The 15,511-nt window shown below is 52.2% G+C and overlaps 1 protein-coding gene across 1 annotated transcript; it reads left to right on the top strand.

Moving 5' to 3' along the window:
- The first annotated feature begins 288 nt into the window (after positions 1-288).
- Positions 289-4,701, top strand: LOC136392155 (keratin, type I cytoskeletal 14). Its single transcript, XM_066364204.1, has 8 exons — positions 289-906; positions 2,102-2,184; positions 2,748-2,904; positions 3,069-3,230; positions 3,316-3,441; positions 3,534-3,754; positions 3,860-3,903; positions 4,437-4,701. The coding sequence occupies exons 1-8, from the start codon at positions 367-369 to the stop codon at positions 4,532-4,534; spliced, it is 1,431 nt and encodes a 476-aa protein (XP_066220301.1). The 5' UTR covers positions 289-366; the 3' UTR covers positions 4,535-4,701.
- The last annotated feature ends 10,810 nt before the right edge of the window (positions 4,702-15,511 follow it).

Below are 15,511 nucleotides of genomic sequence, written 5' to 3' on the forward strand. Positions count from 1 at the left end.
CACGGCCACCAGGCTGAGCCCAGCATGTGGGCTTTTGAGGGCCACAGCTGCCAGGGCCTGAAGGGAAAGTGTAGCCTGCGGGCCCGCACCTTCTCATGTGAATCACACCTGGCGGGACAAGAAACCCCAAAAACCCCAAACAATGAGTTTCCAGTAAAATATGATAGACATGACAAGGCAGAGGAGAGGAGGGATCTGGCTGGGAGTTGGCGCGGCCGTGGGTGATGAAAGCCAAGGGGAATGGAAAATGCCAGGCCCGCCCCCTCCTCATGACTATAAAGCACCTGCATCCTTTTCCAACTCACCTGAGCACCTCTCTCTCCTCTCTGCCGACTCGCTCGCTCACTCACCTCCCTCCTCGGCACCATGACCACCTGCAGCCGCCAGTTCACCTCCTCCAGCTCCATGAAGGGCTGTGGCATTGGTGGTGGCTCTAGCCGCATGTCCTCCGTCCTGGGCGGAGGGTCCTGCCGGGCCTCCAGCGCCTTAGGAGGAGGCATGTCAGTCTCCTCCTCCCGCTACTCCTCCGGGGGCGCCTTTGGGATGGGGGGCGGCTATGGCGGTGGCTTCAGCAGCAGCAGCTTTGGTGGAGCTCTGGGTAGTGGCTTTGGAGGAGGATACGGTGGTGGTCTTGGTGGTGGCTTTGGTGGTGGCTTTGGTGGTGGCTATGGTGGTGGCTTGGGTGGCGGCTTTGGCGGCGGTGATGGGCTCCTAGTGGGCAGTGAGAAGGTGACCATGCAGAACCTCAACGACCGCCTGGCCTCCTACCTGGACAAGGTGCGCGCCCTGGAGGAGGCCAACGCGGACCTGGAGGTGAAGATCCGGGACTGGTACCAGAAGCAGCGGCCCGCTGAGAGCAAGGACTACAGCCCTTACTTCAAGACCATCGAGGACCTGAGGAACAAGGTGGGTGGGCCAGGCAGCAGGAGGTGGCACTGGCAGCTCCCTGACTCTGAGACAATAGATGCCTCAGGTCACTGGCACCTTCAGATTCTCAGGACAGATTTCTTCCTCTGGCCCAGAAGGCCCAACAGAGCTGGTTGGTGGGAAGAGGGTCTCTCTTCCCCCACCTTGCTCATGCCTTCCTGGGCTCCAGATCTTCAGACCGTGTGAGACCAGGAATTCCTACCCTTACATTTTACAGAGGAAGAAGCTGTAGCATTGAGTGGTGCTGTGACCAGCCCAAGGGCACATGGCAAGCTAATGGCAAAGCGGAGGCTAGAAAGCTTGTGCTCCACCTGCCAGTACGGGAGACAGCTACCTGCTCTCCAGCACAGGGGAGGAGCGAGGCTATAACGGGACTGGGCTAGACACCCAAACCGCTCATTAGCTCATTAGTCTGGGCTCTGGCGGCTGCCGCCCATGAGCCCTGGCACCAGCTGGCCCCTCCCCACAGCCAGGTGGGCACAGAAAACCCACAGAGACAATCAGTGGCAGCCCATCTGATATGCCCTGAACAGGAAGGAGCCTGGGGGGCTTTTGTCATCTGACGCCAGGCCCCTGCTCCCTGCTCCCACCCACCCTGGTCCCCTTGGTGTCTTGCTCTGATGCTTTTCATGGATTAGGGACATTAGATGAGGAGGGAGGGAGCTCCAGCTAATCCAGGGTTCAGTTCATCTTTTTCTTCCGCTTCCTCTTTTCCGATCCCCTGTGCCACCTGGGTCTCCTGTTTTGTGAAAGCGCTATCTGAGGTCCCACGCTCTGTGGGCTTGAATAGGAAGGCATTGTCTGAGAACTGGCAGGGCTGTCTCGTGCAGAGAGGATTCAGGTGGAGAACTGGGTCTCATCTGAGGTAGGGAGCTTGAAGCCCTGAGAGCCATCTCAGGTTTTGCAGCAAGTCAGTGGTAAAACCAGGACCACAACTCAACAGCTCTTGATTTTAAGACCAAGGCTCTTTCTACCCCCTCAGCTGACCACAAGTCAGCAAAGTCCTGGGTCAAAGCTGAACTACTAGAAGTTACCCTTGCGACGGCTATGGAGAGGGCTTGGGGGAGGAGGGGGCCTTGAACAAGGGCATTCAAGCAAGGGCCTAATGCCGGCTGCAGTGAAGCCTGGCTAGCGATGTCCATTTCCCCAATGACCTGTCCCCTTCCCACTGCAGATCCTCACGGCCACCGTGGACAATGCCAACGTCCTGCTACAGATCGACAATGCCCGCCTGGCTGCGGATGACTTCCGCACCAAGTGAGTTTGCCCTGGTGGCCCAGAGTGTCCACTCTCCCCAGGGTGGGGCATTTTTGGAGCAGTGTTCCCTAAACAGAGCTGACGAATGCCAGGATGGCCATGTGAAAACCCATCAGGCGGCTTATAAAAATACAAGATTCTTGCAACCTACCCTTGGAATTCTGATTCAGTTATCTACCTGGGTGATTCTGATCCACAGACAGGTTAGGGGGCCGCTGTTTTAGGGAGAGGCACTCCCCACTTCTCCATGTGCCCCTGAAGTTTAGGGCATATTCATATTTGGAGGTCTTGTGTGCTATTGTTGACAGAAGCTAGAAGGACCTCCCTTCCCCAAATTCTGTAGCAGGATAAACTGCCATATTTCCTGTTACTCTTCCCCCCTCCCCCCCGGGAATGTTCAGAGCTGAGCAATCAATGGGTACTGTATTCAACCATGGTGTTTTTAAGATTGGCTTCCTAAACCACCCCCAGGGTGCCAGCTGTGGGAGGAAGCTGCAGGGGGAAAGAACAAAGCCTTCAGTGTGGTCAGGACGGGTCATTCCTGTTCTCTGGGGTCATTCCAGGTATGAGACGGAGCTGAACCTGCGCATGAGCGTGGAGGCCGACACCAACGGCCTGCGCCGGGTGCTGGACGAGCTGACCCTGTCCAGAGCCGACCTGGAGATGCAGATCGAGAGCCTGAAGGAGGAGCTGGCCTACCTGAGGAAGAACCACGAGGAGGTGAGAGCGAAGGGGAGAGCCAGCTTAGCAGATTAGCTGGGAGGGAAGAGCTGGAACTGAGACAGCGGAGGGCAATGTTCGGGCCAGGAGCACCTCTGACTGGGGAGCCCCAATCGGCTGCCGTAGCGAGGCCCCCCATTGTGGACTGTTCTTTGGTTGTGCAGGAGATGAACTCCATGAGAGGCCAGGTGGGTGGAGATGTCAACGTGGAGATGGACGCCGCCCCCGGCGTGGATCTGAGCCGCATCCTGAACGAGATGCGTGACCAGTACGAGAAGATAGCGGAGAAGAACCGCAAGGACGCCGAGGACTGGTTCTTCAGCAAGGTGGGTGTCCTCCGGGGTGGAAGGCACCCTGGAAGTTCCTGGGAGGCAAGAACTTCCAAGGTGAATGGTGTTTTCTTTTCTGCAGACAGAGGAGCTGAACCGCGAGGTGGCCACCAACAGCGAGCTGGTGCAGAGCGGCAAGAGCGAGATCTCCGAGCTCCGGCGCACCGTGCAGAACCTGGAGATCGAGCTGCAGTCCCAGCTCAGCATGGTAGGGGCGCTGCCAGGCCTGGGTGGGCCCAGATCTAGGAGGGAGGGAATGACCAGCTCGATGATTCCTGACCTCCTTTTCCTCACTAACAGAAAGCTTCCCTGGAGAGCAGTCTGGAGGAGACCAAAGGCCGCTACTGCATGCAGCTGTCCCAGATCCAGGGGCTGATCAGCAATGTGGAGGAGCAGCTGGCCCAGCTGCGCTGCGATATGGAGCAACAGAACCAGGAGTACAAGATCCTGCTGGACGTGAAGACCCGGCTGGAGCAGGAGATCGCCACCTACCGCCGCCTGCTGGAGGGCGAGGATGCCCAGTGAGTTTCCTGCCCTTCCTCCCCACCCACCCCCTCACTATTCACTCACTGTAGACCCCCCTCCCACCGTGTGTTTAATAACCTTGCCCCTTTCTGCCTTCACAGCCTCTCCTCCCAGTTCTCCTCTGGCTCTCAGTCGTCCAGAGATGGTAAGACTTTCCTTCTCAAGCCTCAGGACCACCCCCGGTCTCCCAGGAGGTCTAGCGTGTTGAATAGGGGCTTCTTGAGGGAGAGGTTGACCTAGAGTTTTCTCACTCAGTATTTTACTTAAACCATTTTATAAGCCCCCCTTAAGGCTAGGAGCTGGTGGCTTCCACGTTTTAATTTTGTCTCCCAGTGTCTGCGGCAGACTTCATGGTTCCAGTGGTCAGCACCATGGACAGAGCCCAATGGGTCTCTGCCTGCCTTGGGTCAATCAGGACTGAACCACCCCGGCTGAGTTCTTAGGAGGCTCCAGTCTGAGGACACAGGCTCTGCCTCTGGCCTTAGGGAGTCCTAACCTGAAAGAAGTGTGCTGATTGTATCAGCGCTGGTTCCAGAGCAGTGGGTGGAAGGATAACTAGGAGAGAGGGTGGCAGGGAAGGTTCATTTAATTCCCGTCAGCTCCGAGGCCTCCCCACTTCTGATTTCTTCACTGCCTGTTTGTTCACCCTGCTAACAGCTTCTCTGCCCTGCCCCTCAGTGTCGTCCTCCAGTCGCCAGATCCGCACCAAGGTCATGGATGTGCACGATGGAAAGGTGGTGTCCTCCCACGAACAGGTCCTTCGCTCCAAGAACTAAGGCTACTCAGTATTGCTCAGGCCTAGGAAGCACACCACCCCCACCCTGCTGTGGTCACAGATATCACTGGGAGATCCCCTTCCCCCACAGGCACGTCACACCTGAGCCCTGCCTCATCCTTGCCCCCTCCTGGCATTCAATAAAGTTTCATTATCTGAGTTTCACAACTCCCGCCTCTGCCTGGTCATTGTCAGCAGTGGAGGTGGGAAGAAAGCGGGGGAAGCATCTCTTTGGAGCTGGTCATAGCACCTGGCTACAGCCTCTGGGACTGGGAGAAAGGGCCTGGGAGAAGACTGGGCTCAGGTCCCGGGATGGCTTTCGCCCTCTTAAATGATACAGGCAGAAGTGTGTGCCAGGTCATGTGTGGTGTCTCTGAGGGCATGGAGATAGATGCATTCATTTCCTCATTCATTTGTTCATTTATCCTCCAGATATTATTGAGTATATTTTGTGTGTCAGGCACTGTGCTAGAGATTGTCATCAGGGATTTTTTGGAGACAATATTGAAGTCTAGATCTTCTCTTTTCACTGCCCAATAAGCATACACACATTTGCATATAATTCGTGAGGTGTGTGGGTCCCTAAAGCCCTTCAATGGAAGTCTGTGCACCTAGTAGGAACTCATGCTTTATTGAGAAGTTTCTTTCCCTTCATTTTACCTGCTCTTGCCTCCAGAGCTAGGTCTGAATTTTGACTGCTTTTTGTTGACATAGAGCAAGTTGATTATCCTCTTCAGGCCTCAGTTTCCACATCTGAAAAGTGGGCATAATGGCAATACCTTCCTGTGGGCTTGTGTGGATTTTCTGGAAGAATGCATGTGAGGCCACTAACACAGTGCCTGGCACAGGGCAGGCTCAGGATACCCCTGTGTAAGCAATACTAGGTCAGCTCCCTCTTGTGCATGGTGGCTCTTCGTTGATGATAAAGCCTTTCTTAGAGGCTTTGGGAACAGACTAACTGTTTTCTAACCCTGGCTCTGTTCTGCATCAGCGCTATGATTTTGGAGAGTGTCAGTTTCCCCACTGATCCAATAAGCATGAACTCTGCTTCTTGGTGTTGTTATGGGAATCCAAAGGGTAAATATACATCCAAAGCCCGGGTTGTAGAAGCCTCATCTGGTGGAGAGTGCCTTTTCCTCTCTTTGTGGGGCTGGAGAAGGAAAGGAAAGAGGAAGACCTCACCTGAATGAATAGTGGAGATTCCAGAGGTGGGTAGGGCTCACTGCCCTGAGCTAGGAAAAACGTGCATGAATGAAGATCCTAAGGAGAGCCAAGGGTGGGGTCGGGGTTAAAGAAAGATATAATCTTTGAGGGCAAAGGGGCTAAAAGCCTGAGTTTTGGAATCTGACATCCTGAATTGGAGTCCTGGCTCCTACACTGACTAGCCTAGAAGAGTTAGGGAAAAATCTTTTTTTAAAAAATGGGGAATAAAACCTTTATTACATAGGCTGGTGGAGGATTAGATATCACACAAGCAACGAGTTTAGCATGTGGTTGGCACATAGTTGGTGTTCTAGAAATCATAGCCCAAGAAAGTGAGTTATTAGGAGAAGGAATAAAATGGAAATTTGTTTCTCATTACCCCATCTTCAATTCAAGGACGAGAGGTTTGCTTTGTGTCTCTAAAAGTCCTGGATGTCTTTTTATCTGCATTTTGACATTAAGACATGTTGATCTGGGACAATCTCTGGGTGAAGGTCGGCAGTTCCAGAGGTGAATGACTAGAGTTTTGGATGTCTGGCGGACAACTCAAGGAGGAGGGAGGCTTGAAAGAGCTCCTTGAGATCATGAGAACAGGTGGTTTTGTGACCCTAGAGGTGATAGGATCCTGGAGGAGGGGCTGTATGACTCCCCAGGGATGCTGGGTCCTGGGGAACCAGCATTCCTAGCTGGGCGTTGAGCTCAAGTGTAACATGGGATCTAGGGAGTGGGCCACACTTGGGAGGCCTCAAGAGTCTAGACAGAGAGCAAAACATCAACAGTGAGAACTTAGCCTAGACTGCATATCAACCCCTGAACATCACTCTGCCTTGGGGGTGGTGCCTGGTTAAAGTTTCCACCCTCAAAGAAGATCTGCTTTAAGGGAATATACAAACGTGAGGTTTCTTAGACTTGGGTGTGGTGGGGAGAGTTCCTCCTCTCCTGGAACGGCTGCCATCGCTATCTGGAAGGCATACGAAGAGAGTGGGCTTGCTTGATGGTAAAGATGATGGCTGGAGGCCACCTGGCTAACAGAGGCTCCGAAGTGGGAGGCGAGGCAGTCAAGCAGTGGGCTTTGAGGTGGTCCCACCCTGTGTGGCTGAGCCCCAAGGAAAAGAGCAGGCCAGGCAAGCTGTCCTAGAGTCTCATATGGAGCTCACCACTCCCTGGGGCTTCCCACCCCCACCATGCCCTACTGGGAAACGTGGAGCCAACACTTTGGGTTCCGCCGCTGACCAGTGCTCTCATCCACAGAGCCTGGTGCCACCAGCACCCAAAGAAGACCTGGGCCAGCCACTCTGTCGATGGCAAGACTGCTGCCCACCCTCTCCCCAGGTATAAAAGGAAAGCGATGCATAGCACAGACTAGTGGAGGAAGGAGGAGTTGCCTCTCAGTGTCCTGGGTGGGTCATACTGCCCTTGGTTCCACTTGTCACTTGGCTCTACTTGCCCCAGCACACTCTGGGAAGAGTGACCCTCTCCCAACCCTCTCAGAACAGAAAGGCGGTGAGAGGAACCTCCGCCAGCCTCCTAAACTTAGGGCGACGGTGGCCTGCCCAGCCCAATACTCAGGCCCCCGGTCCCGATCAGCCCTGTGCTTTGTTCTCCATCCTGTTCTCTCTCAGGGATGGGATAAAGCTGAGAATTCAATGAGACCAGCATAAAATTTTCTTAGCTGACGCCAAGGGTTTTGTTTTATGGGATGGGACTCACCTTGAAATTCTGGGTCCTTCTTTAGTTTTGGGTGTGTGTGTGTGTGTGTGTGTGTGTGTGTGTGTGTGTGTGTGTGTGTTTTATTGTGGAAAGACCTCAAATGTGTTCAGGGAAGTTTACAGACTACAAGTGGCATATCTCCTTGTGATTACCTGGTCAAGTGAATGGCCTTCCTCAAGGCCACAGATGACTGGTTTAGGTACTGTGGCCAGCTGGTCCTGCAGGCTGCTGCCAGTGAGGTAGCCCCAAGGAGGCCTGAGGCCCTGAGGCTGGATGTCCCGATGTCCTGGCAGGGCCCACCTCACTGAGCCTGGATGCCACCACACAAGGAGCAAGGGGATGCCAAGGATCCCCAGGGCAATGGCCTGGCCTCCCGCAGACACGGGACGGGCACCAGCTCTGAGGAGCTGTCTCTGCTGGGCCGCCACTTTCCCGACGGGGTTTCCCTATGCAGCACCATCGCTGTAAGGCTGGAGTTGGGGAAGGAAGCCTTTTTTCTTTGAGTTCCTCTGCTATACTTTGGGGTGACTCAGCAAGGGACAAAGGATGAAAAGACACACACACAAGAAGAGAAATGCATATAAGACAGAGAGAGGGAGAGAGACAAGTCAGAAACAGGGAGGCAGAGAAAGAGTCGGAGAGAACAAGACAAAGAGTCAGAGAAAGTTAAGTGAGTGAAGGCTACGAGCTAGGACTAGACAGTAAGGATCATTCATTCATTCATTCATTGGCCCACACATTTTTTGAAGCTTACTGTTTTACGTGTGAAGGAACCTCGGGGTGAACTGAGACTAAACAGGAGGGAAGCAAGGAGAGGAGAAAGACAGAGAGAGACCTAACAAGTGTGTGAGACTAGGGGTAGAAAGACGGACCCCTGAGCCTTGTGCTCATTTCAGCTCCCACTTACTATGTGACAAACCCACCTCTGTGACTGTGGCCAAGATCTTTCCCCTGTTTGAGCCTCAACATGCTCACTCATAAAATGTCTTAAGAATTAGTACCAACCTCATAAAATGACTGTTAGCTTAAATGTGACAGGGCAGGCAAAGCAATGGGGTTCTTGCCAGTAGCACTGGAGGGTCCTTGATAGAAGAAACCATGGTCCAGTAACCTTGTGTGCCCTCCTCCCAGCCCCATCCAGCACATGCCCTCTATCCTAAGTGGGGGCTCAACAGACTAGAAGGACAGGCTGATAATAAGTGAGAGGACTGAGAACCCTAGCTGGCCAAAGGAAGTCAGGCGGCAGATATGATGCCACTGACAGTGAGGAAAATGTCCACTGTAAGCCAGACCCACACCAACATCTTTACATCAGCTCTTTTAAGCCTCACAACAACCTTTTGAGGTCAGAACTGTTTTTTTCCACCCAAATCATTTGCTTTACCCAAACCCTCTGCTCTTTAGACCACATTGGTCTTCTCTTCTGACAGTCACAGTGCTTCTTCCCACCTCAGGACATTTGCACATGCTGACCTGTCTGTTCCTCCCCTACTCTCCTTTCACTCAAGTGTCTCTTTCTCAGGGAGATCATCTCTGATCTCCCAGACCAAGCCACACCCTCATTATGTGGGTCCCATTAACAGCATTCTCCCAGTTTTGAATCACACATTTATTTTTGAGGGTCTATATTATCCTATAACTGTCCAGGAAGATAGGGGCTATGCTTGGCCTTCTCACCACTTATCCCCAGCACTCAATACAATGCCTGGCACACACACTGGGTGCTCAATAAAGGATGAATCCAAACATACAGTGAGGAAACTGATGGCCAAAGAGGGGAAGCAGTTTTCCTTAAATACGTGGATGTATTTAACGCTGGCGCCCCAAACCCCTCTGCTTGGTGTGTCTTTGCAGACACAAGGCTGGGGTCTCCAGACTCAGGCGGAGAATCCCTCTGAGGGTCCAGCCCACGCCCCCACCCTCGCCCATGCCCCTTGGTCTGGTGGCGTCTGGCTAGGTGGGGTGGTGGCAGGCTCCTAATGCGTGAGTAAAGAAGCAGCACTGACGCAGGTGCAGGCTCCTGGGCCCTGAAGCTCCTGCCTGGACGGTTAATGGAGGGGCGGGCCCAGGCCACGCCCGCCCTTCCTCTCCCGGCAGCCAGCCGCTTGTGACTCAGGGCCCTGGCTCAACGACAGACACAGCAAGAGGAAAGGAGCAAGTGGGAGTGTGAGCAGCTGATAACAGGCCAGCTGCCGGGCTGCTGTGGCCAGAGGGAGGCTGGCTGTCCTTGTTTTCTCTCCCCAAACCCCCACCCTCCTTGCCTGGGGGGGGGGGCACCTCGTAGGTGGAATCTGATTGGTTCCCTCTGTTCCTCCGCCTGCCTGAGTCATCGCAGCCCCTTCCCTCCCAATCCTCCCTGCTCCAAGAGCAGGGCCCACACCAGGATGCCACCCCTGCGGGCACCGGCTGCTGCCTTGCACGTGGGCTGGAGAGAGGCAGTGATGTTTCTCCCGGGGCCTGGGGGGCCATGGTGCCCCACGCCGCATGTGCTCCATTCCTCGCTTTCCTACAGGGGGTGGGCTGAGAAGGCAGCCCTTGAGCCCGGAGAGGATAGAAGAGTGATCCCATATCACATGGCTTAGAAGAAATCGCCTACTCAGCTGGGGATGTTGTCAGTCTCCCCCATTCTGGAACCCATCTTGCCTAGTCTGGTTCCGGTGCTGGACGGAAGGCTCAGAGGAAGGGAGAGGAAGGTGCCCGGGTGCAATGGGGGTAAGACTAGGTCACAGGAGTTGTCTGGCACAGTAACCTCCCCTTCATATTGGAAGCAAGGCCAGATGTGGAGGACAGACAGATGTGGGGAGCAGGGCTGCACCTGGGGCGTAGTTGGACATTCATGCAAAGACCTCTCTGAACAAGGCCTCACACATGCACTGATTTCATGGCCCCTGACAATCTACACAAAGGGGCTTCTTATGAGGACACTGGCTAATGCCACCCGGGCAGGGAAGGTGGACCTGGGAGGCAGCCCTTCTCTCTCCACTTTGCTGCTCCCCGAGCCCAGTGGGCAGGCACTGGAGCGCATGTGCAGGACAGCCCAGATGTGGGAGACTGTGCTCAGAGAAGGGTGGGGAGTTGGCAGTGACTGGGTTCCCTCAATCCTCATATGGAATTGGTCAGATAAGTCCAAAATCCAGGGGAGAGTCAGGTTTGACAGCTGACCTGGCGCAGCTGAACTGTTAGCTGTTTGTCTCGCTGACCCCAAGAAGGCCTGCTCATCCTGGCTCTGCCAACCCCTCCATCCAACCTGAGCACCTGGGACCTGGGCTTTACACCCCAGGGTGGCAGCATCAGCATGGGGAGTAGGGGAGGAAGTAGGAAGAACAGAACCTTCCCTGGTCTCCGATCTCAGATGCTGGGCTCAGCCGCAGAGCGTGGCGGGAGCCTGGGAAAGGGGCACCACCAACCCGCTCGCCACCAACCCGCTCGCCACCAACCTGCTCACCGCCAACTGGCTCGCCACCAACCTTGCTCTCAGCGATTCCCATGTGTCAGGCAGTCACAAAATGCCTTCAATATTTTTTTGTACTACCTATTCATTTTAAAACACATTTTGTACTGCCCATTTACATATTTATTTAACACTGTTTGATATATTAGCTCACCTTTCATTTCAATAAAGATAAATTTATGAAGAAAATCCTATATTATTATATTACTATCCCCCAAATAAATCAGAATCACTTGCCAGAAATAGAAGGAAATGATATAAATAAATACTTAACTTCTAACCAGATGCTGTTGCTTCCTGAAGGTTGAGAACTCAAGGTCCGCTTGGGTTTTATTGAACAGGGTGACTGGCAAGTGTGGAGGATGTTGAAGAGGCCAATGTCCAACTGAGATTTCTCCTTGACTGATGAGAAGATTGAAAAACAGAGAAAGGAAACACGTTCTCACCAAGAAGCTCGATGTTATTTCACGGTCTCCATGCATTGCCTCAAAGCATCTCAGGAAACACTGGTCCCTCATGAAGCCGAAACGTCTTTCACTTCGGCTCAGAGGTCACCGCCTTTTTAGAGGTCATTGCTGACCACCCTGGCCTTTCTCTCTCTCTCTTTTTTTTTTTTTTTTTACAGGGACAGAGAGTCAGAGAGAGGGATGGAGAGAGATGAGAAGCATCAATCATCAGTTTTTCGTTGCGAGACCTTAGTTGTTCATTGATTGCTTTCTTATATGTGCCTTGACCACGGGCCTTCAGCAGACAGAGTAACCCTTTGCTCCAGTCAGCGACCTTGGGTCCAAGCTGGTGAGCTTTTTGCTCAAACCAGATGAGCCTGCGCTCAAGCTGGCGACCTCAGGGTCTCGAACCTGGGTCCTCTGCATCCCAGTCCAATGTTCTATCCACTGCGCCACCGCCTGGTCAGGCCTGGCCTTTCTCTTTTTACCTTTAGCTCTTCACGTTGGTTCTTAGCATCTCCTACCTGGGATGAGAGGTTATTTTTCCTTCATCCCACCTGCATTGGGACCCTGCTTGAATCAGACATGGTGCTGGGCACTGGAACCAGGACAAGGTGAGCAGGCACAGGCATAGAGGAGCTCCTACCTACTGTTGGCCTGTGGGGATGGGTATGGAGATAAAGTGTGAAAACTGTAACAGAGCTAAGTGCAAAGCCAAGAGAGAGATACAAGAAGGCTTCACGGAGGAGGGGGTGTGCCAAAGAGAAGTAGGAATCTTCTGAGTAGAAAAGACAGAGAAGGACATTTCAGTTGAGGGGAAGGGTGGATAGGAGCTTTGTATGATTTGGTTAGGGGCTCTGAGGAATAGTGTGAGCTGGGGCCAGAACAGAAAGATCGGGGAGGGCCGTGAGTACCAGGAATGTGGACCTTATCTTGGAAGTGAAGGGAAGTCAGTGGAAGAGGATCCAGGAGAGGAAGTGGAGGTCACCACGGAAGAGGAAGTGGATGCAATCTTGGAGGAAGAAGCGGGTCTGCAGGGGGAAGTGGTGGCAGCCATGGGGGCGAAAGTGGGTCCAGAGGAGGAAGTGGGGGTTGGTACGGAGGAGAAAGTGGATCCAAAGCAAGAAGTAGTGGCAGCTGTGGAGGAGGAATTGGAAGGCCATCCCAACTCCAGTCTGCTTCCTCACAATCTGGTGACTATGATGACACACAAGGCAAGGGACAACTCTTGGTTGTGGGGCGGGGAATGCACAGGTGTTACCTGTCAAGGTATCATCCCTTTTTGAATATCTTTGAGCCTCTCTGAGGAATAAATATTCTGAACAGAACTAAACTTGAGGGAGGTATCTAATGAAGGGCCAAAGAATGCCCCTGTTTCTGAACTGATCATTATTTTGACAGATTCTTGAGTGAGGCTAGGACCAAATCTACACACGACCCAAGTCTCAACAGCATAGAAAACGGGTTGGCAATTGTGCATGATCTCACATATTTTCCACCACACTCTATCAGGTGGGTGTTGTGATCCCCATTATAGAGATAACAAAGTCTGGACTTCATTTTCCTTATCTCTAAAATGAAGACGAATAACTTACTCAAGGTCGTAGAACTCCTAAATGAGGGACTCAGCTCTGTGGGGCCCCACGGCCAATCCTTTCCATCGCCATGAGAAATGAGAGACCGGGTCACAGCAGTCCAGGTGGAGAAGAGGTTCAGGGGCTCAGCCAGTGGTTGGCTTGTACAAGACAGTTATACGATGCAACTGCCTGAAGGGGCATATAGTGAACATAATAATCTAAATGTGAGAAAGCGTCACACAGGGGAAGTGGTCTCTAGGTCAGAGAAAATGTTTCTTTGTGCACGTTGAATTTTTTTTCAATTAGAGTTGACATTTAATGTTATGTTTACATTGAGTTTTATAAAAACTAAATTTAATTATTTTTATTTATTTATTCATTTTAGAGATGGGAGAGAGAGAGAAAGAGAAGGGGGAGGAGCAGGAAGCATCAACTCCCATATGTGCCTTGACCGGGCAAGCCCAGGGTTTTGAACCAGCAACCTCAGCATTCCAGGTCGATGCTTGATCCACTGCGCCACCACAGGTCAGGCAAAAAACAAAATTTAATAAAATTGTAGTAAAAGGCTGGATAACATGACTGGGAGTGTGTAGTCAGAGAAACCTTGAGTGCCTGGGGGTTGCTCTTCTCTAGGGTCTCATGTGGTTTTTTGCGTGTCAACAGGCACTCTAGGCCATGGATGTGCATGTAGGAGCAGAGGCGGGGGCCATCTTTGCCTCAAAATCCAAAGAATTTACTAAAAAGCTATCAAATGGAGAGAGGAGGCGGTGCCACGAGTCCTCATCCTCAGAAATGGAAGCATATCCGCCAGCATGACGCAGAAGAGCTTTAGGATTAGATGGGGGCCCAAGCTTTATCTATCTCAGGATTCTCCAGTTCTTTGAACTCCAGCATTTTTTTCTAGAGATTTTTTTTCTGATTTTATTTGAGCCAAATTTGACAATAGACCAGGAAGCAAGATCTCAAACGCTCTGAGCTCCAGTCCTCTTGCTTCCAGTTTCCCTGCCTTTCTTCAAATCCTGGTCTCTGTCTCCTGTGCTATGGCCTCTCTTCTTGCCCCTACCTCCTTCCTCTGTCTCTCCACAGTCTACCAAATGCAATACTAGAGCCCTTGTAAATTTTCCTAGTCCTGCATCAGATGAGCATCCCCCAGGTGGGCAGACCCCAGATGAAGCCTGCTCCCTGTATGCTGACATTGGGTTTAGTTGGCAATGAGTCCCGGGCCCATTTGGGACTGGGCTGACTGGGAGGGTTGGGGAGAACTTTCTTTTTCTGTCTGGCCTTGGGGTGACCCCACTTCCTTCATAGTAAAGTTTTTCTACTGCAAATCAAACTTGGACTTTGGTTCATTTGTTCTTTGGGATTAAAAAGGGGCAGAAAGGAGGTAAGGGAGAATCAACGGAATCCACTTAAATAAGTGTTCGTTAGCTTTTCTATCAGAAACTTTTGCTTGTGACAAAGCAACTCACAGTTTAGTGGCTTATGTTAACAACCATTTATTCAGCTCAGGATGCTGCAGTTGGCAGTTTAGACTGGACAATTCCTTTATGCATCTGTGGTCAGCTGCAAGTCAGCTAGGTAGCTCTGCCTCTGGGGCTTGGCTGCATGCTGGGTGGGGGTGGTGGGGATGAATGACAGTCATCCTCCAGCCAGCTAGCTCAAGCATGTGTTCCAAGATAACAAGCACAAGCATGAAAGACCTCTGGTGGTTCAGGCTCCGAGTAGTCATTTCAGCTGCACCGTATTGGCCAAAGCAAGTCACAACTCCAGCTGGATTCAAGAGTAGTGGAGGTAGACGCCTTCTCTTGCTGGGCGGAGCTGCTATGTCATGTGACAAAGACATGGATCTAGAGAGGGCAATAACTGAGGCCAACTTTTGTGAACCATCTGCCGTCATCTCTTTGTAGGTCATGTGTTAGCTGCAGAGGGAAACAAGACAAAAATGATGTGGTTGTTGCTTTGGAAGATTTCACAGATAGTGAAAAATACAAGCACAAACATAAGTGTTCCAAGGCAGAGTAAGGAACATTCCACAAGACACCAGCCAACAGTGTCCTCCAAGGATTCTGACTGGACCCGATAGAAGTCCTCTTCTCCTGATGAGGGACCGACAGCCCCCTTGGCTTATGTTCCAGATACTACAGCCCATATCAAACCTCTCCAAAGCTTAGGGGCTTAAAACAACTGTGTTGACTCGGGAGCTTGGTGGAGACAGCTACCCTCTGCTCCACGTGGTATCACTGCAACCAGGGGCTGGAGCCATCTGAAGGTTTGCTCACGCACATGTCTGACACCTGGGCGGGAAAGACTGAACCACCTGGAGGCTGGCAGTACAGGCACCCCATGGGCATCTTTGCATGGAGACTCTCAGTGTGGTCCCTCTAGCCCAGCAGCTTCTGGGTAATCAGACTTCTTACATGCTGGCTGAGGGCTCCCAAGACGAATGTCCTAAGTGAGAAAGAGCCAGGAAGAAGCGGTTTAGCTTTATTACCTAGACTTGGAACTCATGCAGTGTCACAGACTTGGAAGTTCTGCTGTTGTCACAGGCCTGTCTAGATTCAAAAGGAGGAAATATACACCTTACAGTAGGC

This window comes from Saccopteryx leptura, chromosome 2 (assembly GCF_036850995.1).
Source record: "Saccopteryx leptura isolate mSacLep1 chromosome 2, mSacLep1_pri_phased_curated, whole genome shotgun sequence".
Lineage (NCBI taxonomy): Eukaryota > Metazoa > Chordata > Mammalia > Chiroptera > Emballonuridae > Saccopteryx > Saccopteryx leptura.

Excerpts from the sequence above, each read along its gene's own strand:
- LOC136392155 (XM_066364204.1), top strand. The coding sequence starts at position 367 with ATGACCACCTGCAGCCGCCAGTTCACCTCCTCCAGCTCCATGAAGGGC. Across the intron at positions 2,905-3,068 it reads TGAGGAAGAACCACGAGGAG|GAGATGAACTCCATGAGAGG; the intron begins GTGAGAGCGAAG and ends TTGGTTGTGCAG. Across the intron at positions 3,442-3,533 it reads TGCAGTCCCAGCTCAGCATG|AAAGCTTCCCTGGAGAGCAG; the intron begins GTAGGGGCGCTG and ends CCTCACTAACAG.